General features: G+C 43.8%; 1 protein-coding gene across 6 annotated transcripts in view; it reads left to right on the top strand.

Annotated features, from left to right (window-relative positions):
• The window catches only part of MAPKBP1 (mitogen-activated protein kinase binding protein 1), a 99,637-nt gene that overhangs the window by 43,602 nt on the left and 30,133 nt on the right, over window positions 1-25,902 (top strand). For all 6 annotated transcript variants that reach the window (XM_072115689.1, XM_072115685.1, XM_072115684.1 and 3 more), the window contains 3 exons: window positions 13,906-13,968; window positions 18,703-18,760; window positions 23,886-24,056. In XM_072115689.1, coding sequence (XP_071971790.1) covers window positions 13,906-13,968; window positions 18,703-18,760; window positions 23,886-24,056 — 292 coding nt within the window. The remainder of the gene's footprint in view (window positions 1-13,905; window positions 13,969-18,702; window positions 18,761-23,885; window positions 24,057-25,902) is intronic.

Raw genomic sequence — 25,902 nt, 5'->3', positions numbered from 1 at the left:
TCCCCAGGGTGAGAATCCTAGTCAAACAGGGCTAGGACTTTTCTAACCAATTGTCTAAAGTTTTTACTGTAAACTTTTAGCTCTTTCCAAGATCATCCTGGTTCATCCCCGGAGATATAAATCCACAATTTGTATTTGTGAGCAGCACATTGTGTTGAGTACTTGGGCCTTGGACATCTTTGTTTATATGCGGCCTAGTTGGGACCAAACCCGGGCAGATGTTCTACTGGCATGTAGGAATCTTGTTCTCTATGGGCAGCTTTGAGCAAGATGCTGGTTAGATGTCTGTGATATATTCTTGCTCGTTTTTAACAGTTAGTTAAAGCCTGGAATTACTGCAGAATATTCTGAGCAGAAAAGCCAGTGAGTAATATAATGATTTTATATGATTTAAAAACTTTTTAAAACTTCCATAACTATTTAGTACTTCGGCTCAGAGAGTTGTGTACGGTAACATTAAAGGAAATCCACCACTTAACATAAAAAACCTCAAAAGATGCTCCTCTTCATTTTGATCCCGACACTGTCCGTTACAAGTCTTGACACCCCTGGGATCACCTAGAAAAGAAACCTATAATTAGCAGCCCAGAGTGCGGGTATAAGATGTCCGGTGCTCTGGGCTGCTAATTATGCATGCCTCTGGGAGCATTGGAGAGAGGGAGGTAATGTTATGCAAGAGGTGTGAATTCTCCTCCCTCTCCCGCATGGGAAAGGGAGAGGTGCGGGGGCGTTCATAATTGGCAGCCTGGAGCTCCGGACATCTTGTCCCCGCACTCCAGGCTGTTAATTATACATTTCTTTTTTTAGGTGATCCTGCTGTGTCAAGAATAGCAATGGACGGCATCGGGATCAAGATAAATAGCAGCGGAGGTGAGCATCGATTGGGTGCAGTCACACGTTGCGTCTAATGCATGAGTTTAAAAAGACATTGCAACGGCTGAGGAGAGATTCGCCTAATTAAATCGATGTTAACACTTGCGTTTACAACATGGTCACACGTGGCATTTACATTATATTTGGAACCATATTTCTACGATGGTGATTAGATCTGCCTCATTGCATAGCATTAACATGTTTTAAAGCATGTTAACATCGTGTTTACAAAAATCTGATGTCAACCTGCTATTAAAATGTTTACATTGTGTTAATGATGTGCGTACTGTTATCACTCCTCGTTTTTGCGATCTGCGGGGGTCTCTGTACTGCTGGCCCCGTGGATTGGGCCTAATTTTAGTTTGTGGGAAAACCCCACACAGCAGGTGTCTGCTATGTTATTCAGCAGGCACCACCTGCCCCTTATAGCGAGGGCTCACAGCATAATAATAATCTATAGTTATTCAGGGCCATCATACTCCCTAGCGCTTTACAAATCAATATGTAAATATCCCTGTGTTGGTTTGTGTGAAGGCCTTACAGGTTGTGTCCTTTATATAAAGAAGTAACTTTTCAAAAGTTTCTTTCTTTTTTTTTTTTTTTTTTTTTTTTTTGAGTTATTGCGGATTATTGCAGATTGTGCATAGGTTGAGCTCTGCCTTCTCTGCATCAAAAACAAGACCTAAAACTAGGAGAGAGAAGTGGATGGCTGTGGACCCCGAGCATCGCCTACAGCCGCCCTGAGCCTTGTTATATGGTTACTTCATGTAAGATCCCAAGTACAACAGCTCGGAGCGTTTCCCCTTTAAGGCTCTGCAGAAACAATGTTGTACTTCTCTGCTCTCCGTGTAGTATAACTCCCATTGTCTCCTCGCTCTGCAGGGGGGGTCTCACATTATTTAGATTCCAGTTTTTGTTTTGGCTGCAGAATATGGGGGAAGGAAGTACATTCTCTGCTGCCCAGTGTGAGGCTAATAACATGGAGGTGTCCGCTAGGTACCTAGTGGATTGTAGGTTTGCTGGTTAACCCCTCACTCACTGATTTATTGCATTGTTCTTTACTTTAGTTGTGTTTAATGTCCATCATGACATCATTGCTGACAATAGATGTCACAGCTTATCTCCTCCCCCTCCCTGTACAATGACCTTTATATAGATAACACTGACCCATCATTACATCACTACTGACAATACATGATGTCACAGCTTATCTCCTCCTCCTCCCTGTACAATGACCTCTATATAGATAACACTGACCCATCATTACATCACTACTGACAATAGATGATGTCACAGCTTATCTCCTCCCCCTCCCTGTACAATTACTTCTATATAGATTTCACTGTCCCATCATTACATCACTACTGACAATAGATGATGTCACATCTATATAGAGGTCATTGTACAGGGAGGGGGAGGAGATAAGCTGTGACATCATCTATTGTCAGTAGTGATGTAATGATGGGTCAGTGTTATCTATATAGAGGTCATTGTACAGGGAGGGGGAGGAGATAAGCTAACACTGACCCATCATTACATCACTACTGACAATAGATGATATCACAGCTTATCTCCTCCCCCTCCCTGTACAATGACCTCTATATAGATAACACTGACCCATCATTACATCACTACTGACAATAGATGATGTCACAGCTTATCTCCTCCTCCTCCCTGTACAATGACCTCTATATAGATAACACTGACCCATCATTACATCACTACTGACAATAGATGTCACAGCTTATCTCCTCCTCCTCCCTGTACAATGACCTCTATATAGATAACACTGACCCATCATTACATCACTACTGACAATAGATGATGTCACAGCTTATCTCCTCCTCCTCCCTGTACAATGACCTCTATATAGATAACACTGACCCATCATTACATCACTACTGACAATAGATGATGTCACAGCTTATCTCCTCCTCCTCCCTGTACAATGACCTCTATATAGATAACACTGACCCATCATTACATCACTACTGACAATAGATGATGTCACAGCTTATCTCCTCCCCCTCCCTGTACAATTACTTCTATATAGATTTCACTGTCCCATCATTACATCACTACTGACAATAGATGATGTCACATCTATATAGAGGTCATTGTACAGGGAGGGGGAGGAGATAAGCTAACACTGACCCATCATTACATCACTACTGACAATAGATGTCACAGCTTATCTCCTCCCCCTCCCTGTACAATGACCTCTATATAGATAACACTGACCCATCATTACATCACTACTGACAATAGATGTCACAGCTTATCTCCTCCCCCTCCCTGTACAATGACCTCTATATAGATAACACTGACCCATCATTACATCACTACTGACAATAGATGATATCACAGCTTATCTCCCCCCCCCCCTCCCTGTACAATGACCTCTATACAGATAACTGACCCATCATTGCATCACTACTAACAATAGATGATGTCACAGCTTATCTCCTCCCCCTCCCTGTACAATGACCTCTATATAGATAACACTGACCCATCATTACATCACTACTGACAATAGATGATGTCACAGCTTATCTCCTCCTCTTTCCTGTACAATGACCTCTATATAGATAACACTGACCCATCATTACATCACTACTGACAATAGATGATGTCACAGCTTATCTCCTCCCCCTCCCTGTACAATGACATCTATATAGATAACACTGACACATCATTACATCACTACTGACAATAGATGATGTCACAGCTTATCTCCTCCTCCTCCCTGTACAATGACCTCTATATAGATAACACTGAGCCACCATTACATCACTACTGACAATAGATGATGTCACAGCTTATCTCCTCCTCCTCCCTGTACAATGACCTCTATATAGATAACACTGAGCCACCATTACATCACTACTGACAATAGATGATGTCACAGCTTATCTCCTCCTCCTCCCTGTACAATGACCTCTATATAGATAACACTGAGCCACCATTACATCACTACTGACAATAGTTGATGTCACAGCTTATCTACTCGCCCCTTGAAAACTCTCCATAGACTTAGAGTCCATTGTGCGTCCTTTGTGAGTGAGGCTGCTGTAAAGCATATCACTAAACGCTGTTAATAGAGCTGAGGTAAGATGGTAGCCCGTATTATTATAGAAATAAACTTCAATTGGATAATAAACAAAACACATCACCTTTTACATCTGTTTTAATACAATACAGGAGGGTCCACAAAGCAGAAAATATGTAGAAAGGTTTTATTTTTGCTCAGTAAAACCAGATAACAAAACACATCACCTTTTACATCTGTTTTATCTGGTTTTACTGAGCAAAAATAAAACGTATCTGCATATTTTCTGCTTTGTGGACCCTCCTGTATTGTTGTCCTATGACCTGGGACTCCCTCCGTGGCATCTGTTATGTGCGGGGTCCTGTGTCTGCCCCTCAGGAAGTGCTGTGCATGTACATCTCCGCTGTTTTGCTGCATAGTGATAATTAACGAAGTGTATTTGCTACTCCCCACTATTACCTATACATTGGGGACTGGGATACTGGATGCTCTGTTAGTGTCTTGCAGTCTTCCAGTTCTTGCTTGAGGGAACAAATGGACCTTCCGGCACTAGTCGGCCATAAATCGAACTACAACAAAACAATAATTTACCTTAATCCCCCCCGGTTCCCCTGTTCCTGTGCTCAGCATTGTGTGGGTGATCGCTTTATGTGGCCTTTATATCGCTCATGTGTTACATTTGCATTTCAGCTTTTGCAGTTTCCTTCAATTTGTTGGCAGTGATTCCAGTGTAGAAATAAAACCAGATATGTCCATCTTATATATAAGCTTTTAGATTTGTGCTAAGATACTTTTTACTACCAGAAAGTTTGTGGCCCTGTACACATGGTTTTTTTTTGCCACTCCTGAAGGTCCTCACCATCTTGTAATAGTAAATGTTGAGCTTCCATTGTCATTTATTATATTTTCTACATCATGCTGCACTATTCTTGCTGGTAAATCTAATAGATCTATAACTGGAGTCTGCAAGTCACCCATCATGTACAATCTGCCCAGCTCCCCCTGCTCTATAACATGCTGCCTGCAGATAGGACACAATGGGGCAGATTTACTTACCCGGTCCTGTCGCGATCCCCACTGTGCGTTGTCCGACGAGGATTCGAGTCTCCCTAGATTCACTAAAATCGTGCGTCCAATTTCCTTCATGTGTTGCTTCCCCGCTGAGGTCCGCCGGAGTTCACTTTCTTCTTCCTGGTGCATGTGAGTGCTGATCTTGTGACACAATTTCATTTTTAAATTCCGCAGTTTGTCCGAATCCGTCGGTTGTCCGAATTCCACGGTTGTCCGACAGCATGCCCCCCGATTTCTGTCGCATGCAAGCCGATGTGCCACAATCCGATCACATGCCCCAAAAAATTAAAAATAAAATCGGGAAACCCGACAGAATCACGGTTCGCGGACCCTTAGTAAATGAGCCCCAATGTACAACCTGCTCAGCTCCTCCTGCTCTATAATATGCTGCCTGCAGATTGGACACTATGTACAACCTGCTCAGCTCCTCCTGCTCTATAACATGCTGCCTGCAGATAGGACACTATGTGCAATCTGCTCAGCTCCTCCTGTTCTATAATATGCTGCCTGCAGATTGGACACTATGTACATTCTGCACAGCTCCTCTTGCTCTATAATATGCTACCTGGATTTTGCATGGGTCCGATTTTACAAAGCTCTTCAGAAAGTCCCTATTGATTTTGTAGTGTTATGTAAGCCACATAGTAGGGGTTGTGTGGTCCTCTGTTCGATTTGTCTACTTTAACACGTTCATCTTGATAAAGATTACAGCAATTATAAGATTATCGTATTTCCCTGCTGGGATAAGCTGGATGAAAGAGCAAAAGTGCAGATTTTCTGATTTGTGAAAGTGGAGCTTTGTTTCTCATCTGCCTGTTGTGACCTGAGATGTTAAGACCTTCTCATCCGCTGAAGTAATGGCCGCCCGTCTCCTTACCCTCTCATTCACTGGATATAGCTGACGGGATGTGTAGGTGTCACTGGGTGGACCGGTACATTTGGGTGTAATTTTGGGGATCTTGTTTTCTTTTATGGTATTGTAGGTGTATTATTCCCTGCCCAGTAATACCGTGTACCTATAGGAGTGGTACCACAGCCCCTAATTAAAGTGAAGGTAAAAGTATATTCAAGATGGATAAATCTCGTTCATGTCACGTTGGTGAAACCTGCCCAAACTTGAGCTCACACCTCGGGTGCCTACAACTGCATAGACCTGGGGGAAATGTATCAAGTAATGTCTATCAGAAGGTCTTCCAGGCAAGATGGCAGCCCCCATAGTTATAGAAAGAAAAATTTAATAATAATCAAAAAATGACAATTGAATGACACAAACATAGCAGGAAGTGCTGTGCACGTACATCTTCGCTGTTTTGCTGCATAATGATAATTAAAGAAGTGTATTTGCTACTCCCCACTATTACCTATACATTGGGGACTGGGATACTGGATGCTCTGTTAGTGTCTTGCAGTCTTCCAGTTCTTGCTTGAGGGAACAAATGGACCTTCCGGCACTAGTCAGCCATAAACCGAACTATAACAAAGCTATAATTTACCTTAATCTCCCCCCCCCCGGTTCCTGTGTTCAGCATTGTGTGGGTGATCGCTTTATATGGCCTTTATGTCGCTCTTGTGTTACATTTGCATTTCAGCTTTTGCAGTTTTCTGCAATGTGTTATTCAGTAGTAAAGGCCGTGATTCCAGTGTAGAAATAAAACGGGACGTGTTCAGCGCGTCATCTCTTACATAAGATTTCTGATTTGTTCCAAGATTCTTTACGACCAGACTCTGAACTGCTGTCTACAAACAACATTCTACAAAGAAGCCGGTCACCAATCAGATTTATTGTTACTGAAATGGATTTAGGCCCTGTACACATAAATTCACTACCTCCTTGATGATAATTGCCTAATGAATAATAATTGACATGTCATTTAGATCATACAGTGAAATTCCACACCAAACTTATAAGAAAATTGATCAAATACCTAAGTATTAGCTGAGGGACCTAATTATAACACAAAAAACTTGGAAAACCTATTGACTTGAGTATAAGCTGAGGGTAAGAAATGCATTGGTCACATGTCCCCCAGTTTATAGCCAGCAGCTCCCTGGTAAACAGCCAGCAGCCCCCTGCCCCCTAGTATAAAGCCAGCAGCTCCCTGGTAAACAGCCAGCAGCCCCCTGCCTTAGTATAAAGCCAGCAGCTCCCTGGTATATAGCCAACCAGTGCATGCACCCCCTATATATAGCCAGCAGCCCGCTGCCCAGCTGCTCCTCACCTGGTCCTGTCGCATACACCATGACGTCAGCCGCTTGCTGACATCATAGTGTATGGCAATGCCTGGCATACACAGTATGATGTCGGCAAGCGGGTGACATCAAGGTGTGTGTGATGCAGCTGCGGGGGCTCGGAGATGGAGCTGACGAAAATTGCCGAGCACCACACTCATTGTACTCCGTCAGGTCCACATAGATTAATGGAGCAGCCATCTAAAGGAGCGGCGAGTAGGCTGACAGGGCTACCTGGGGACCCCAACAGACCCCTTGTTTTTGTGATCTGTGGGGGTCTCATCACTGCTACCCCCACTGATCAGCACGTTAGGCCCTATCCTGTGGATAGGGCCTAACTTTTGTTCGTGGGAAAACCCCTTTAACAAGTAAAAGAAATAATGGTAGATTTCTTTTAAATGCTGTCACCATAAAAATGCAATTTATTAGGCAAAAAACAAACTCTCTGATAAAATATAAAAAGTTATATATTTTGGAAGGTGGGGATTAAAAAATGGAAATGGAAAAGGGCTGCGTCCTTAAAATGTTGAAAACTCTTTTCACTTTTTTTTTTCTGAACTTTTTAGGCATTTAAATAAAAACACCAATAATGAACAAAAACTTAATTTTAAGGAAGTCTGCCATCAAAATCCATCATGATAAACCAGAGGCACTTACTCATAGATCCAGGCACCGTGACTGTGGTAATCTTCTTATATTTGTTATTCATGACCTCCTTCCTTCTAATATCAAATTTGGCAGTTTTACTAGGATCTCTCCGTGCTGGAGATTCGCAGGCTGTTATACTGTGGAGCCATGTACCCCTCCCATTGTGTGCTGAAACTTTCTCTGATCTTTCAGGCAGAAGGAGGGGAAAGTGCTGAGGGAATAGAGGGAGGGTGAGACAGTGTAACAGCCGGGGAAGCCAGAGCATGGAGGGGCTTTGGTAACATACCAAGGGCCCTTCAAGTTCATTAGCATAATTTTTTTTTAGTTTATTTTAGAAGGAAGGAGGCCATGGATAACGCATGTAAGAAGATTACCACAGTCCCGGTGCCTGGATCTATAAGTAAGTGGCCCTGCTGTATCATGCTGCATTTTGCTAGAAGATTTCCTTTTAAAGACCTTTAAATTACAATGAGTATTGTTTTTATAGTTGATAATATTTCTCCTATACAATCCGTGACAATGAGTCTTCTCCTGGTTTCCCCCATACTGATGATCTGTGAGAGTGTACACTATGGAGTCAGGGAAGCGTCAGATCCATTGGCCTGTGATGTGATATTCGCGTGTGTCAGCAGCCAAGCAGCTTACAGTACATCACGCCAAACATCTGTATGGCACGGCTTTAACCCTCGGCGTTCTCGGTGTGCGGCTCTTGTCCTGCCTGTCCTTGTAGAACTCTGTGTCCTCACAGGCTCCATCTGGCCGTCATCCATCAGCGATGCTGGAAGGTTTACAGAGCGCTTCCCCCACTGCTTGTACAGCGCGGGCTGTCGCCTGGGTTTCTGCTTTAAGTAGAGTCTTGTGGATTGTTAGCGGGCGGCGCGGTGCTTTATAAGGCCAAGTTTAGAGGGTTGTGAGGTCTTCTTGCACGTTCATTCATCTATATTTGTTATGATTCCGTTAATGGGAACGCACTTTCTCCAAACGTTTTTGGGACCAATCATAAGGGTTATTCTCATCTATGATTATTTATGGCTATAACTAACTGCACGCTCTCAAGTCATTGGGGGCCCTGAAATTAGCCGAGGCTGCTTGCTGGACTTATATCGTGTATATTTAGTATCTCTGTGATCATTCTCACGCAAGGAATAAAGCAGAGAGGTCATTTGGATTGCAAATTAAAAACTGTGATTAAGCAAAGCAACTCGTCTGTGTATGGAGTATATGTATGGAGTTCTCATTATATTACATGTTAACTGTACATTTTATACAGCTTTATATGTCATAAACCCTGGGGGCTTCTTGTGTTGACCACAGTTTGATTAACAATCTTTCATTGAGGGTCCAAATGCCGGGAATGGAGATAATGTGGGTCTCACTTGTTCAATAAAGCGGCAGGTCAAGCATATGTCCTGCCGCTCCATCTACTACTATGGGAGAATCAAAAATTGCTTAGCACAATTCTTGGGTATCTCCGCCACTCTTGTACACTGTGAAAGGGAATGTGCTCAAGAGAGCGCTGTGCTCTGCAATTTCCATAGTACTGAATGGAGGGGCAGGACATGTGCTTCACCCACTGCTGCATCATCCAGTAAGTGAGTATGGGACCGTGTTTTACATATACGTCCAATGTTTTTATTGCCAAAATGATAACTTTGTAAAAGTGGCGGAGGCGTTCAGGCAGATAATGCCCAAGCGCCTCTGGGCTACCCCGGACTTTAATATTTTCACACCTCCTCCTGCAGCTGGCCGGATTTTACGGCTTTTACTGTCACCCCAAATGTCATGTCCACTTTATTCTTTGGGTCCGTGTGATCACGGGGACAAAAAATTTGTATAGGTTTTATCATTTTTTTTTTAAATTTTGCCCTCTCCATGCACTCGCACCCGACGTGCGCCTTACTATTAGGGTGCACGTCGTGAAGGGATTAAGGGGTTATTAAGGACACTCTACAACCAGTAATCAGGTGGTAGATGTCCTATATCTCGGGGGCAATAAAATATTGCGGCGCCCGGGTCATCTAATTAAGGACCTCTTGTCTCAACTTTGTTATTGTTGTTGTTTTGCTCTGTTCATTGTGTACAAAATCTGTATCACTTCAGTAATCCTGTCATACCATGTCTGAAGAAGGGACCTAAGCTCTCCCGAAAGCTTCATTGTAACATTTTACCTTTTTAATGGCTGAACTGAAATGTATCACAAACTCAAGAAGGTTCCTTTATTTGACCTATCAGAAGCAACAGGACTGACTTGAGGAATAAAACCGTTGCTAGTTATTATGTGACATACTATTCCTGGCAGCTCCTCAGGCTTCTGGGAGGGGATCTAGCTGCTGTGACTCTCCTCCCCCTCCCTTCTCCATAGAGCCATGTTATTTTGACTCTCTAAGCTCTTGTCCATCTAGTTGTAGACATGGTGCTATATTTATATGGTGCTATATTAATAAGGATTTAATATTAATAAGGATTTATTATTATTTTTATTACTAATACAACTAGAAGAGGTTCTACAGATGTCCCACCTTCATATGCCGCAACACTGTACAGATCATGGGGGACAAATACAAATAACATACGGTAAGACATTACAAAGTAATAACATTGACTTATGAAACAATAGGAGTATTAGTACAGGCAGAATTTATTTTCTCACTTGCCTTGACCCAATGATCACACAGTTTAGCAGATCCGGTTGTAGAAGGGAAGGTTTGTAATCTGTTTACCAATATTTTCCACTTTCCAGACTTTTGTGTCTTTTGATCATAGAGCAGTAACTTGTCCACAAACGTGTTATGTTTCATCCGCAGAGAGGTTTCCTGTAATCTCCATGACACATCTGTACTCGACTCTCCCCATGATGTCGAAACGACACGGGAAATATTTTAGAAGAGGAATCATGCTTTGCTTATAGAATGGTGTTGATTCTATTAGACCAAGGTTTTTATTCTTGCATTGGTAACATTTTATGGGCTTGTATTCACAGACCTGCAGTTTGTGTAACACATGGAAGACATATAGCAGGTATTCAGACCCCATATTGATGCAATGAACAGCTATATAGCATGTCCTCATTACACAAAGGTACGGAGTCACAGCTGTGCGTGGAGTCGGCATAGCGCTAAGATGAGGTGCGATTTCCTGCGTTCCGCAGGTGGGACGGGAATTGGCTGGATTTAGAAGTCTGCCGGCTCCAGTCGCTCTCTGTTACAGGCATCTTCGTGACCCTTTACCCGTGGATTGTATCCCGCGCTCTTGGGGGTTCTTTATTTGCCCTTTGAGAACGAGCAACACATATTTTACTTTATTAACTGGCAAAGCACATGGTGCTAGTTCCCACATGCAAGTATTTAGGTCTTAATGCATCTGTGATCCGGACATGCAAGTGAATTACCGTGCCAAATGGGAATCTAACGCAAGGTGTGAACACTGCCTTAATGCAGAATGTAACTGCATATTTGCAGCAGAGAGGAATATCCTGTATGTGAGAACGGATCCTTAATCAAAGTCAAGCATGATAAACCACTTACTCATAGGGGGACATTCATACAATGAGCGTCGGCTGTCATAAAAGTGCGCAGGCTATGGCTAGTGCGCAGGCTATGGCTAGTGCGCAGGCTATGGCTAGTGCGCAGGCAATGGCTAGTGCGCAGGCTATGGCTAGTGCGCAGGCTATGGCTAGTGCGCAGGCTATGGCTAGTGCGCAGGCTATGGCTAGTGCGCAGGCTATGGCTAGTGCGCAGGCTATGGCTAGTGCGCAGGCTATGGCTAGTGCGCAGGCTATGGCTAGTGCCTGGGGCTGTAATGAAATATTAAATCTATTAGATTTCTAAATATGATGTAATTGGAGCTACTTTCCCTTGTCATCGATTTAGTTAACATGGATAAGACCTCAGCATGCGCAGCAATAGATAATTAATAATAATAATTCCTTTATTTATATAGCACACAGATTATGCAGCGCTACACAGAACTTGCCAAATCGGTCCCTGTCCCCAATGGGGCTCACAATCTAATCAACCTACCAGTATGTTTTGGTGTGTGGGAGGAAACTGGAGGACCCGGAGGAAACCCACACAAACACGGAGAGAACATACAAACTCTTTGCAGATGTTGACCCAGGACGCCAGCACTGCAAGGCTGTAGTGCTAACCACTGAGCCACCTGGCTGCCCAATATTAGCATTTGTTCTTCTCCTAATATAATGTATGTGAACCCCTTACTAATTGCTCAATATAAAATAACTACCTAAAGAATGCAGCAAGAAAATCTCAATAGATCTAATCATGTTCTGATGTAGTCACAGCCGTCACTATATGCACAGTTTTTATTTCCCGGATACCCTGTATTTGTCTGCTTTATAGACCAGAAGGAATATGTGTGACTAATTCGGCCTGACGGGGCCAGACGGCCTGCAGGGGCCCTGGGCAGCCTTACGTCTCTTTGTTATAATGAGGGCAGTCTCTGATATCCTGAACTAGATTCTGTGCAGCGCCATAGGCACAGTAGTATTGTGTACTCTATGTAGTAAGAGCTTATAGGACTTGAATTCTCTTACTAAATTAAGGACATGAGGTCCCAGTGACCTTGACTGTGAATCTCTGTAAAGGTAGAATTTAATAAGAATCTGTATCTCGCTTTACAACTGGAGCGTCAAAAAAAAAGCCATTGTGTTAAAGGTTATACCCCCCGGGATCATGACACCTTCCATGTCACATCGGCAGCTGCTCCGGCTCTTGTATGTCACACAACTCCTTCCCCAACACAGTGTATGAGCTACAGGGAGCACGTACCAGAGGGAGAAAAGATGGGAAAAGGTTCAAAATAACTTGTCATTTTTATTTTAACCTCTTCTTTCTATGATTAGGAGTCCATTGGGCGGGCTTGGTGACTGCCCATCAATCATTAAAGGGAACCTGTCACCAGCCCCCACTCTTGTAAACCACCAAAAGTGCCTTTTATGGCCGTTTTTTTATTGCTGGCCACATTTTCCAATGCTGCCTGCAGCCCGAAAATGAACTTCTATTCTCGTTTATCATCCAGTCAGGGGGGTGGGGTTTTCATTACAGCAGTCAAGCAGGCATTCCCTGTCATGGCCAGCTTGTTATCTAACTTTGCATCCTGGCCCTGCCCCCTCTTCCACTACCCCTTGGTCAGTGTCTGTGGGCCTTTTGCTCAGCTCCTCCTGCTGTATAACATGCTGCCTGCAGATTGGACTATGTACAACCTGCTCCGCTCCTCTTGCTCTATAACATGCTGCCTGCAAATAGGACTCTGTATAACCTGCTCAGCCCCTCCTGCTCTATAAACTGCTGCCTGCAGATATGATTTTGTGCAACCTGCTCAGCTCCTCCTGCTCTAGAACATGCTGCCTGCTGATAGGACTCTGTACAACCTGCTCAGCTCCTCCTGCTCTATAACATGCTGCCCGGAGATGGGACACTATATATAACCTGTTCAACCCCTCCTGCTCTGTAACCTGCTGCCTGCAGATATGATTTTGTGCAACCTGCTCAGCTCCTCCTGTTGGAGATTGTTATTGATGGGTGCTGAGGGGTACACTGCATTTGTAAAATGACATGTTTCTTTAGGACAGTGGTGGCGAACCTGTGGCACTGGTGCCAGAGGCAGCACTCTGAGCCCTCTCTGTGGGCACCCGGGCCATCGCCCCAGTATGAAGTTCACCAGACAGGACTCAAAGAATCTTCCTGGAGAATCTTCCTACAATGATAGATGAATTTGCCCTCCTCCGTTCAACTGCGTTGGTGTCTTTAGGAGGCTGAACAATTAAAAGTTGTCAAAGAACAAGGAGAAATACATTACTGCTTAAATTGCTGTGCTGGCACTTTGCAATAAATAAGTGGCTTTTGGTTGTAGTTTGGGCACCCAGGCTCTAAAAGGTTCGCCATCACTGCTCTAGGATGATACAACTGATGTGACCTAATCCTACAATAATGAGAACATCATTGTATAGGATTAGTTATAAGCTTTGGATGATTTAACCCATTATTCAGTATTTGATATCTTTTTTTCTTTTCTAGATGTGTGGTAGTGTTATTAAATCCAAGAAAGAACAAACAGCATCATATCCTGAACAGCTCCAGGTGAGTGACTCGCTCCTCTACTTCCTAGTAGTTATTATTTTTTTGTTGTTGTTGTGTTTCGGGCAGCTCCTATATTTGGACTACCACTCTTATAGGTGATACTGCTGGATTCATGTGCAAATGTGGCCATTTGAGACTGGATTATCACAGGGGAGAATTTTTTTTCTTCGTGTTTTTTATGTTTCGATTCTATTCTTCTCTTTTCTCTTTTATACTTTTCAATCTCCAGCATCAGTAAACTGTACATAACCTTTAAATATTCCCCGGACATGACAAGGACAGACTCTTATATGGAGGTTTCATCTCCCCACACCCGGGGTCCTCGCACCACTACTGTTTGTGTACATCTTTCTCTAGCAATCTGATCTTTTCTTATTTCGGGCCAGCTGCCTTTGCTTATGTTATTCTGTCTCCCTCTCTGTCTAATAGATCTATTAATGGCCTCTGTAATACATTATTGACTTGGAGGACTCCTATTTCTTCCTTCACACCTCTAGGGGATACAAGGACATCCAAACAAGATCTTAAAATGAATGACCTTTGTATCTTGTGTCAAGGACCTTGTTGTATAAACCATAGGATCAAGCTATTTTTGTACACAGGTGCGGAAATAGGGGGTTAATACTCATGTCCTGATCAGAGGTTGCACAAAATTTTTTCCAGAAGGGTAATAATACTCCTTTCAACTTTTTTAACCGATGAGGAGTATGAAATTTTCAGTAATGGATATAAATAACTCCCAGGCATATATAGTGTTAATAGACAAATATTTATGCATTACATTTATGTATTCATTACAGCCAGTGCACTCTGATGCAGCCCAGACTGTGGCCATTGCCCAAGACCTGCCCCTGCCAGGAGTGGCCGTTGCCCCAGACCCACCCCGACTGTGACCATCACCCCAGACCTGGGATCTGAGCTTCGGTCACATGATTGCCTTTCGGCCTGCGCGCTGCTTCAGTGAAAAGACTGCACCCTGCAGCGTATTGGCTTCATCATTGCTTTCTAGGACGTCATCGGGGAACGACTATTAGTTACCATAACAGGACCTGTCATTGCTTCATATTTGTAAGCAGTGTGCCACACTTTTACAAATCTATAGCAATTTCTCCATATATTGCAGTAGGTGGTAGGATCGATCAGAAACCTAGGGTAAAAGTACCCTAGAGGGTCTGAAAAATAGTAAAAAAATAAAGTTCAAATCCCCCCCCCCCTTTCCCAAAAAACAATATAAAAATAAACCGTAAAACTCACAAACATGTTAGGCATCGCCACATCCCAAAAGTCCCGATTTATCAAATTATAATAACGGATATTCCCGGTGTTAAACCCCGAAATGGAAAATCGTGCCAAAATGACAGAAATGCACTTTTTTTAGCCATTTTGCAACGTATAAAATTAAGTGATGTAGTAGCCTTAATATAAAGCCAATAGCCAAAGGTCTTGTAAAAGGCAATTCAAATGCTGGGGGAGGGGCTCGGCCCGATCGCAGGTGGGTTTCAGCTGTAACCCTTTTGGCGTTCACATACCCTGAATAGTGGAACTCTCCTTTTTATACTTCAAAAGTTTTCTAGAATTCCCCCTTTTATGTGAAATCTCATCTGTTTAAATATGTGTTAGCAGGGTCGCTTGGTGCCATGGTGTAGCGATACTCCCCCTGTGGCCTATAATAATGACTCTTCTCAGGCAAAACATGACTCTTTGCCCCTCATTAGCATACAACACAGATATATGTTTTATAATCTTTGTTGTATGCTAATGAGGGGCGAAGAGTCATGTTTTGCTTGAGAAGAGTCTCTATTATAGGCTATGGGGGGAGTACACCATGGCACTGAGCGACCCTGCTGACACCGATACGGCCAATTAACCTTTTAAGTACCTACCGGAGCTCCTGGAGGCTTTATTGGTGCCCATGACATCACCCTCTTTAACTTTGAACAAATATAAAATAAGTAAACAAAAATAATCCTAAGCTTGTTATGTATCAGTATGTCTTACAATGTCTGATCTGTCAAAATATAAAAACAATTTATGCCACGGCGGTGAACCCTCTAATAGAAAATAGCGGCCAAATGTCTGTGCTACCACTTTCACATGATTTTACATTGCATAAAAAGTCCTCAAAATGGTAGAAATGAAAATGTCAGCTCATCTTTGCAAAAAATGATGTCTTGCACAGCTCCATACACCGCAGTATGAAAAACTTATTAGCGTCAGACGGCAAAACATTATTATTTTTTTTTACTTCCACACAGTCTCTATTTTTGAAAATGTATTAAAACACAATAAAACCTATATAAATTTGGTATCACCGTGATCATCCCGAACCAAAGAATAAAGTAGACGTATCACTTGGAGAGTGGAGGTGGAGAGTGAAAAATGAATGAAAAAAGCGCTGCATCCTTAGGGGGTTAAAGATGCAAAATAGAAAGTTTCTTTTCGAAGCATTTTTATTTTTGCCCTAACTGATACATCTTATGCATATTTCTAGTCCCCGGGCTTCTCCCCTGGTAAAAGCCTCTCTACAAGGTTTGTCTTTTGAATGTTTCTTTGTTCTCCTTTTTGGGAGATTCATTCTTTTCCGTCGTCAGCAGAACTGCCGACAAATGTGTCGCTCTGTGTGTCCTTCATCCCTCTTTCATGTGGATGACAGTTTTGCACTTTTCTAGTACAAATCCTTCACTTTCTACAACAAACAAATACTTGAGCGCTTTGCGTGTTTATCGTTCCTTTTTATGTAGAGGAATTAGAAAGTTCTGTCAGACTGAAATGCCAAGCGTAAAATCCATGGTGGTGTCCGTGTTATAACTGCGTTGTCGCAATAAGGCAGCTTAAGGGGAAATTACCATCTCATAAAGTGATGGCATATTTTAGGATATAGCAGCACTTTCCAATTGGGATAGGGGTGGGGGGGGGTCTGACCTCTGGTACACCTTGTAGCCTCTGCTCTGGCTACTCCACACCCCAGTAGCCTCTTTTTATAAAATTTGCATATTACCCCGCTAAAAGATTATAAAAGATAGTGGAGTAAAAGATTAGCCCTAAAAAGGGCTATCCTTACATACATTCGATGCATCTACCACCGGATCTACATTAGTAGGTAGGTCTGTGGTGGTAGGTTTCCTTTAAAGGCGATGTTGTAGTGTGGCAAGTCACTGTTTAGGTGGCACCTGACTATGCTACATAGAGGGCGTAGACCATAAAGTCATGAAGATGAGGTGTAACTTTCCTTTATCCCTCATTTATTGGACAGTAAAGTCCTCAGAGTTTTAGATGTTTATTTATACTGATCACACAGATTGTTTTTAGCGAAACCCAAAATAGAAAGTGCGGTAACCCTGGTACCAGTACATTGTGATTCCACTATTATTCATGGAAAACGACGTCACGTTCTCGGCATTCCCTCCCGTCTAGTACAGTCATTCCCTATTTAGATTGAGTTTATTAGTAAAAGCTCATAGTTTCCTGTCTTTGATTTTGGGCTCCCACTTTCTTTGTAGAAGGGATTAAGTTGGGATTGTGTCCAGTGGCATGCCTCCTGCGAGACTGGCTGTCAGCCTGGCATCCAGGGCATAGCCGAAACTTTCTAAATAGCTTTTTGCTGTTAAAGTAAGATTTATCTCGAGTGTTCAGAAGCAGTGTTCAGCCGTGTATATTGCTGACGCTATACTGCTTTTAGCTGACTGGCAGTGGGGAAGTGGGGGCTATTGTGCCCCCAACAACCAACTAATTATCTAACATAATCATCATAATAATAATGTAAAACCAGGGACAATTACTCATATATTCAAGCACCGTGTGGTAATCTTCTTATATCCATCGCCTCCATTCTTCTGAAATCAACTTTTACAATTATGATAATGATCCTGGGTGTGTTACCAGGTCATTAGCATAGTTGATTTTAGAAGGACGGAGGCCATGGATAACAAATATAAGAAGATTATCGCAAATGTGGTGCCTGGATCTATGAGTAGGTGTCCCTAGTTCATTATGATGGATTTTGATGGTAGAGTCTCTTTTAAAGAAGTTAAAATGCCATAAATGGGTGATTGTGCATCATCTAATAGCAGTATAGCATCGGTAATAAATACATGACGGGCCGGAAGCAAACATTTGGAGATTTCCTCTAAGTGCCATGCTTATCCAGAACATGTGACCAGCTATTTTCCACTAAACTAGCAGCCCCCGGCAGGTAGGATATGACATATCCTTTTTAGCATTACTACTTTTTTTTTTTTTTTTTTTTTTTTTTTGTGCACAAAAAAAAAAAATTGAAATCCTTAAATATACAAATGAGAAGAGTCATATCTTGCCTGAGATGAGTCAGAGCTGTCTGGATCAATCCTCCCCTTCCAGCCTATCATCAGCTCTATAGCACCTAGAACCAGGAATCATTGTAAAGATAAAAATCTCCGCTTTAAAGACCCACCAAGAGCATGTTTCTGTCACCTATAGATCTAAACATACTGCTGGAAAGTGCACGTAATGCTAGAATTACCAACTTTGTGAAAACAAAACCAATCTGTATGTGTCCATAAGCCAAAATAGCTTCAGTGTGAATCATAAAGTTTCCTACAAATCATGTATCCGTAATACAAGTGAATGCTATAAATGTTTATAAAAGTTTACCGGAGGACATGGCATCTTCTACATGTATCTGGTAGTTTTATATATTTTATTTGTTTGGGATTTTCCAATCTTATGTGTTGTGTTTTTTTTTTTTTCCTTTTTCAGAAAAACTATCACCGCACTTGCATTCTCCCCAGATGGAAAGTTTCTGGTCACAGGAGAGGTAAATATCTTTTTTATTATTATTTTTTAATGGGATGTGAATAAGAAGCATGTTGTTTTTGCGTCATCTATAACAGGGTCGGCTCCAGGTTTCAGTAGGCCCCTGGGCGACAGAGCCTCACTGGGCCCCTTTGCAGTGAATTAATGTGGCGGCATTAAAAATTCAGAAACTAAGAGGGTCTCCTGTTCCCTAAAATATTCCTTAATTTATCATACCAAACAGCCCCCTCATGGTTATTTTATATAAGCCCGCCTCACCTCCCATGGATTTCTTACGTAGCCTGATGTGGGCCCCCAAGCAGCTCCGGGCCCCCCACCCGCACTTGCCCATGTATGCCTAGAGCTGGTGCCAGCCCTGTTCTATAAGGTCTCTCAGATCTGCAGTACATGTAGGATGTCAGACTGGCTCCCCTTCGTTTCATGTTGTAAGATTTATAGGTTGATATGTTTATCTTGATAGTAAGAGAAGCAAAGTCTCTGTATTGTCTCCTAACTGTACAGATTGGTTAAAGGCAACCGGCCACCTCTGCTACCCCTACAAAGCTAAAAATAGTACCTGCTCCTGCAGTTTGCAAGTCTGCCAAAGGTGTTTTTATGGTTTCTCAACTTTGCAGCATGCAATAAAAAAGAATGTTTTATGTATCCTTTCTCCTCGCTAAGATGCAGTTATGGAGGTGAGGGAGAAGTGAAGCAACAACCCCACCTCCTGATGGCTGTTTGTTCTTCACCGCCCCCCATTATTCAACGTCGCCCTCTTGCTTGTCAGAGTACTTGCGCATGCGCGCTACTCCTCTGATCTTGCAACAGCGCAGCATGTACCAGGGCACCATCACGGCCGGCTAGCTGAGTGACGCTCTGGCGGTGCAGTAGTGTAGAGCATGCAGGTTGTGCCTGCAAGGGCAACCAAGTACGTGCTGGGCATTCGCCAAGATCACAGGAGCAGTGCACATGCGCAGATACTTCGGCGACCAAGAGAGACACGTTGATAATTGAGGAGGGTGGGGAGTGCTAACAGCCATCAGGAGGTGAGGTGCTTCACTGCTCCCCCAACTCCATGACTGCATCTTAGTGAGGAGAGGGGATAAATAAAAGAGATTTTTACAGGTGTACTACAACATTCAGAATCCATAAACATGTGTTTTGCAATCTGCTGGACCAGGTTACCTGTGGGTTAAGGCCTAGTTCACACTGACATCTGGAATGTGAACTGAAGAACTTACGTCCATCGAAATCCAGCATGAGAAACCAGGGACACTTATTCCTAGATTTGGGCACTGTCAGTGTTAATCGTCTTTTTATTGGTTATCCATGGCCTCCTTCCCTCTGTGCTGTAGCTTCACAGGCTGTTACACTGTCTCCCTCTCCCCTGCTCTCTCGGCAATTCTTCCCCCCCACTATAAGAGAGCAGAGGGAGGGGGAAGTGCTGATGGAGGTGAAAGGTGCTGACATCCCCCAGAGCCCTTCTGGCTCATTGGCATAATTATAAAAGTTGATTTTTAGATGGATGGAGGCCATGGATAACAACTATAAAAAGATTATCACAGTCAGTGTCTGGATCTATAAGAAAGTGTTCCTGGTTTATTATGATTGATTTTGAAAGTAGATTTTCTTTAACTTGCGCCTACACACCAACCCCCAATCCACCATTGGCCACATTGATATCTCTTTGTTCTAGGTATCTCCTTACTCCAGGCCCATGTTAAAGGAAATCTTCCATCATGAGAAACTAGGGACACTTACTCCTAGATCCAGGCACTGTGACTGTGGTAATCTTCCTATATTTGTTATCCTTATCCATTCTTTAATATCTACTTTTAAAGTTATGCTAATGAGCTTAAAGGGCTCTGGGAGGCATCATAGCCCCTCAGTGCTGCAGATTCATATGCTGTTACAAAAAGCAAAGCGTGTCTCGCCCTCAGTCTCCTCCCTTTTGCTGTGTAAACTAGTGGCAGCAGAAAGTGCAGGGGGAGAGGAGACCTGCTCTGCTCATTGTAATAGCCTTTGAAGATGCATCACTAAGGGGTTCTGGAATTATTAGTATAATTGTAAAAGTGGATTTTAGAAGGAAGGAGGCCATGGATAACAAATATAAGAAGATTACCACAGTCACAGTGCCTGGATCTATGAGTAAGTGTCCCTGGTTTATCATGAAGGATTATGACGGTAAAGTACCTTTTAAAGTCCACAGTTCTATCTTTAACCTTAAGGCCGCATTCACACGTTGCGTTTGAATTTTGTTTTCAATCCAATCACAGATGCTTATAGACCTAAATAGACTTTGCGTTTGGGAAATGACAGCACGTGTTTTGCCTGGTACCTGTATTGCTACATCCTGAACGCAAGCATTTCAGTCTAAATGCATCTGTGTCCTGGAGTGACTCCTCCCTGATGCACCTGTATTGCATTTCGCAACATAATTCAAACGCTGTGTGTGAAAGTGTTTTCCTAGAAAATAAAAATCATTGGATCAGTGATCCCAAAATAACCATTTTGATGGTCACTTGAGTGCATTTTTAGGTAGAGTGGGGGTTGATCAGTAAATTTTTCATCCATAACCCCCCCCCCCCTTAATAAAACAAAACTATTCAAAAAAGAAGCAAGGCATCCAGTATTGTAGCTGACATGTAGTGTTTTCTGCTGTCCTGTACATTGCTGGCGGTCGTGTTCTTTCCATCCAGTTACTGCCCTTTTCTCCAGGATTATGGCTATTTTTAGCTGCTCCCAGATGTTTCAGACATGTGTCTATAAAGAAGATGAAATCACATTGACAACCATCAAATCTCCTAAAAATTCACAAGTTCCGACAGACGGCGTAGAATAAACCCTTCACTGCTCCGGGCTGTGGTTGCCCACAAATGCCTGCTGCCTTGTGTGACTTCCCTCCTGTAATGCCAGGTCTTTGGATATTCTCAATTTGTCAGAGATTCCTGGTCACAAGTGGGAAGTCAATCAAAATATTACGGGCTTCTAATAGGATTTAAAGGAGCGGCTTCATTACCATATTCCTGTTGAATGAGGGATAAAAATTCTGGGCTTATGTGGCTAATATCTCTGCTAAATAATCCCTCTGTGTCATTGTGCTGTCTGACTAATGGGGAAACCCTCAAACCTCACATTTCTAGTATCCAAAAAGCATTTACCGTATATACTCGAGTATAAGCCGAGACCCCTAATTTTACCACAAAAAAACTGGGAAAACCTATTGACTCGAGTATAAGCCGAGGGTGGGAAATGCATTGGTCACAGACCCCCCAGTATATAGCCAGCCAGCCCCCAGTAGTATACAGCACAGCCTGCCCCCAGTAGTATACAGCACAGCCCGCCCCCGGTAGTATACAGCACAGCCCGCCCCCGGTAGTATACAGCACAGCCCGCCCCCGGTAGTATGCAGCACAGCCCGCCCCCGGTAGTATGCAGCACAGCCCGCCCCCGGTAGTATGCAGCACAGCCCGCCCCCGGTAGTATGCAGCACAGCCCGCCCCCGGTAGTATGCAGCACAGCCCGCCCCCGGTAGTATGCAGCACAGCCCGCCCCCGGTAGTATGCAGCACAGCCCGCCCCCGGTAGTATGCAGCACAGCCCGCCCCCGGTAGTATGCAGCACAGCCCGCCCCCGGTAGTATGCAGCACAGCCCGCCCCCGGTAGTATGCAGCACAGCCCGCCCCCGGTAGTATGCAGCACAGCCCGCCCCCGGTAGTATGCAGCACAGCCCGCCCCCGGTAGTATGCAGCACAGCCCGCCCCCGGTAGTATGCAGCACAGCCCGCCCCCGGTAGTATGCAGCACAGCCCGCCCCCGGTAGTATGCAGCACAGCCCGCCCCCGGTAGTATGCAGCACAGCCCGCCCCCGGTAGTATGCAGCACAGCCCGCCCCCGGTAGTATGCAGCACAGCCCGCCCCCGGTAGTATGCAGCACAGCCCGCCCCCGGTAGTATGCAGCACAGCCCGCCCCCGGTAGTATGCAGCACAGCCCGCCCCCGGTAGTATGCAGCACAGCCCGCCCCCGGTAGTATGCAGCACAGCCCGCCCCCGGTAGTATGCAGCACAGCCCGCCCCCGGTAGTATGCAGCACAGCCCGCCCCCGGTAGTATGCAGCACAGCCCGCCCCCGGTAGTATGCAGCACAGCCCGCCCCCGGTAGTATGCAGCACAGCCCGCCCCCGGTAGTATGCAGCACAGCCCGCCCCCGGTAGTATGCAGCACAGCCCGCCCCCGGTAGTATGCAGCACAGCCCGCCCCCGGTAGTATGCAGCACAGCCCCCAGCAGAATAAAAAAATAAAGTTATATACTCACCGTGCGCCCCGATGTGCAGCGCTGCTCCCCCGATGGCATCGCGGCTCCTATTCTTCCTTCAGCGTGCTGGGCGCCGTCATGTTCTTCTCGCGGGCGGCGCCTAGTATGACGCGCCACTGCTGAAGTCATACTAGGCGCCGCCCGCGAGAAGAGCATGGCGGCGCCCAGCACGCTGAAGGAAGAAGAACAGCCGGGAAGCCAGAAGAGGAGCCGCGATGACATCAGGGGAGCAGCGCTGCGCATCGGGGCCACCGGAGGGTGAGTATATAAGTTTATTATTTTTTTAGTCAATTTTAGTCAGTATTGACTCGTGTATAAGCCGAGGGGACATTTTTCAGCACATTTTTTGTGCTGAAAAACTCGGCTTATACACGAGTATATACGGTAATACATTTTTATATGTTTAAGTCAAGATGACCATTTACAAACTCGACTGCTCTTCAGCAGACTGCAAACTTTTTTATTATTATTTTTTTTTTTTTTAGAAACTAAGCTAAAAATGTCAATTCCTTGGGAGGGTTAAGAGATTGCACGGTGGCTTAGTGGTTAGCATTACAGCCTTGCAGAGCTGGGGTTTTTGGTTCAAGGCCCAGTGTCAACATCTGCAAAGAGTTTGTATGTGCTCTCCGTGTTTGTGTGGGTTTCCACTGGGTCCTCCGGTTTCCTCCCACACTCCAAAACATACTGGTAGGGTGATTAGATTGTGAGCCCCATGGGGTCTGGGACTGATTTGGCAAGCTCTGTGCAGCGCTGTGTAATCTGTGTGCGCTATATAAATAAAGGAATTATTATTATTCCATGTATTGATGAATGACTTGTCTCTTCTCTTGCTCAGAGCGGGCACATGCCTGCAGTCCGGGTCTGGGATGTGGCTGAGCGAACACAGGTAGCAGAACTTCAGGAACACAAGTATGGCGTGGCCTGTGTTGCTTTCTCTCCAAGCTCCAAGTACATTGTGTCCGTTGGGTACCAGCACGATATGATCGTCAATGTGTGGTCCTGGAAGGTGAGTCCTGAGTGTTACCATTGCCCACAACCAAACTAACTCTGTGTTCTTATGGGATGTCCTGGAATAGTCCTATTAATCCTGAACTGAGATGACTTGCTGAGTTCAGTTCAGTGATTCTTTGTTCAGTAAAATGCAAGGAGTCTGTTTATGTGTGCACCTGATTTATGTCGTGTATAGATTGTAGCCATGCCCAATGCCCCAGAAAAAAACCCTCAGAACTCGTGTGGGTTTTGTGGCTTTGGTGCTTGGATTTAAATTTTAAGTAGAACTAGCAGGACCATTATTTTTAATGTGGTTTACTATTGGGGTGCAAGGACATTTAGTAAATTTCCCCACAAATCATTACAACAAACCCACTTATTTACTTTGTCTTTTGGAAAATTCATTAGACCAATAAGTCTGTAATATCACCATTTCCTTGTCTGTAATCTCATAAAACGTTTGTATGTACAGGCAGTCCCCGGGTTACGTACAAGATAGTTTCTGTAGGTTTGTTCTTAAGTTGAATTTGTATGTAAGTCGGAACTGTATATTTTATCATTGTAACACCAGACAGAAAGTTTTTGGTCTCTAAGACAAATGGATTTTAAAAAACCTTGGGTTGTCATAAGAACGAGGATTAACAATACAACTCAATTGCAGACACCTGTGATAACTGTTACAGCTGATCTGTGTAGCCTAGAGCTAAAGTACAGTAAATTACCAATATCCAGAGGTCTGATTGTAACTAGGGGGCGTCTGTAAGTTGGGTATTCTTAAGTAGGGGACCACCTGTAGTCAGAAAGGTCTAAATTACAGAGCCAAGCATTAGCCCAGCCTCTAGAGCAGTGATGGCGAACCTTTCAGACAAAGAGTACCCAAACTACATGCAAAACCTACTTTTATGTCGCAAAGTGCCAAGATGAAAATTTAAGCAAAAACCTATTTATCCGAACTGTATCATAAGTCTTAATCGTATTGGTGCTCTGAAGACACCAATACAATAGAAAGAAAATTTGGATTGTAGCTTCCTTCCAGTGTCCCCTGAAGAGGAAGAATCAGGGGACCCAGAGCAGGAGCTCCAACCATAATCCATCTGTCTCTGTCCTTCTCGCTTCTTGTGTAGTCCTGGCAGCCAAAAAGGTGTTGCTTTAAAATAGCTTGGGACAGCAGGAGGAAATCTTGAGACATGTCTAACAAATTTTGTGCTGGGGTGAAGGCCTGGGTGCCATAGGTTCGCCACCACTGCTCTAGAGCATGTAAAGGACATCTATCACCAGGATGAATGATTGTAAACCAAGCACACTGACATACTGGTGTGTGCCCCCTCTGGCAGGATCTGTTCTTCTTTTAGCTTCTCATGCCCTTGTTTTTAAGAAAAAAAGGCTTTGATTATCCAAATGAGCCTGAGGGGGTCAAAGATCCTCTAAAACCTATGGAGCCTGAAGCCCCTCAGATGCATTTGCATAATTTTAAGAACATTTTTTTTTTTGTATAAACACGGGCATAAGAAGTTAAACAAAAAGCAGATGCTGACAGATGCACCAGTATGTCCGTGTGCTTGGTTTACAATCCTTGATCTTGGTTGTAGATGTCCTGTAAATCCTTATCTAGATGATGATTTGCTGTACACACTCGGACATGACATGAAGGAGAGGCCCCAGCCTTGGTCTGTGTTTCTTTTCTGCTGCCTTATACCATAGTCCTGCCATATACTTCTACCACCAGACCAGATATCCATTATCTGGAGTCCATCTTAAGATAACAAGAGTTTCCATCATCTTGTACGTTATCTTTGTGACCTTTTCTCCTATAAAAGTAAAGGATTAGACCCTGCTGCTCTGGAAGCCTAGAGAGGTGTCTG

This window comes from Engystomops pustulosus, chromosome 7 (genome assembly GCF_040894005.1).
Source record: "Engystomops pustulosus chromosome 7, aEngPut4.maternal, whole genome shotgun sequence".
NCBI classification, from domain to species: Eukaryota; Metazoa; Chordata; class Amphibia; order Anura; family Leptodactylidae; genus Engystomops; species Engystomops pustulosus.
Note: the sequence above shows the minus strand (reverse complement) of the source record. Positions and strands in the feature narration are given on the sequence as shown.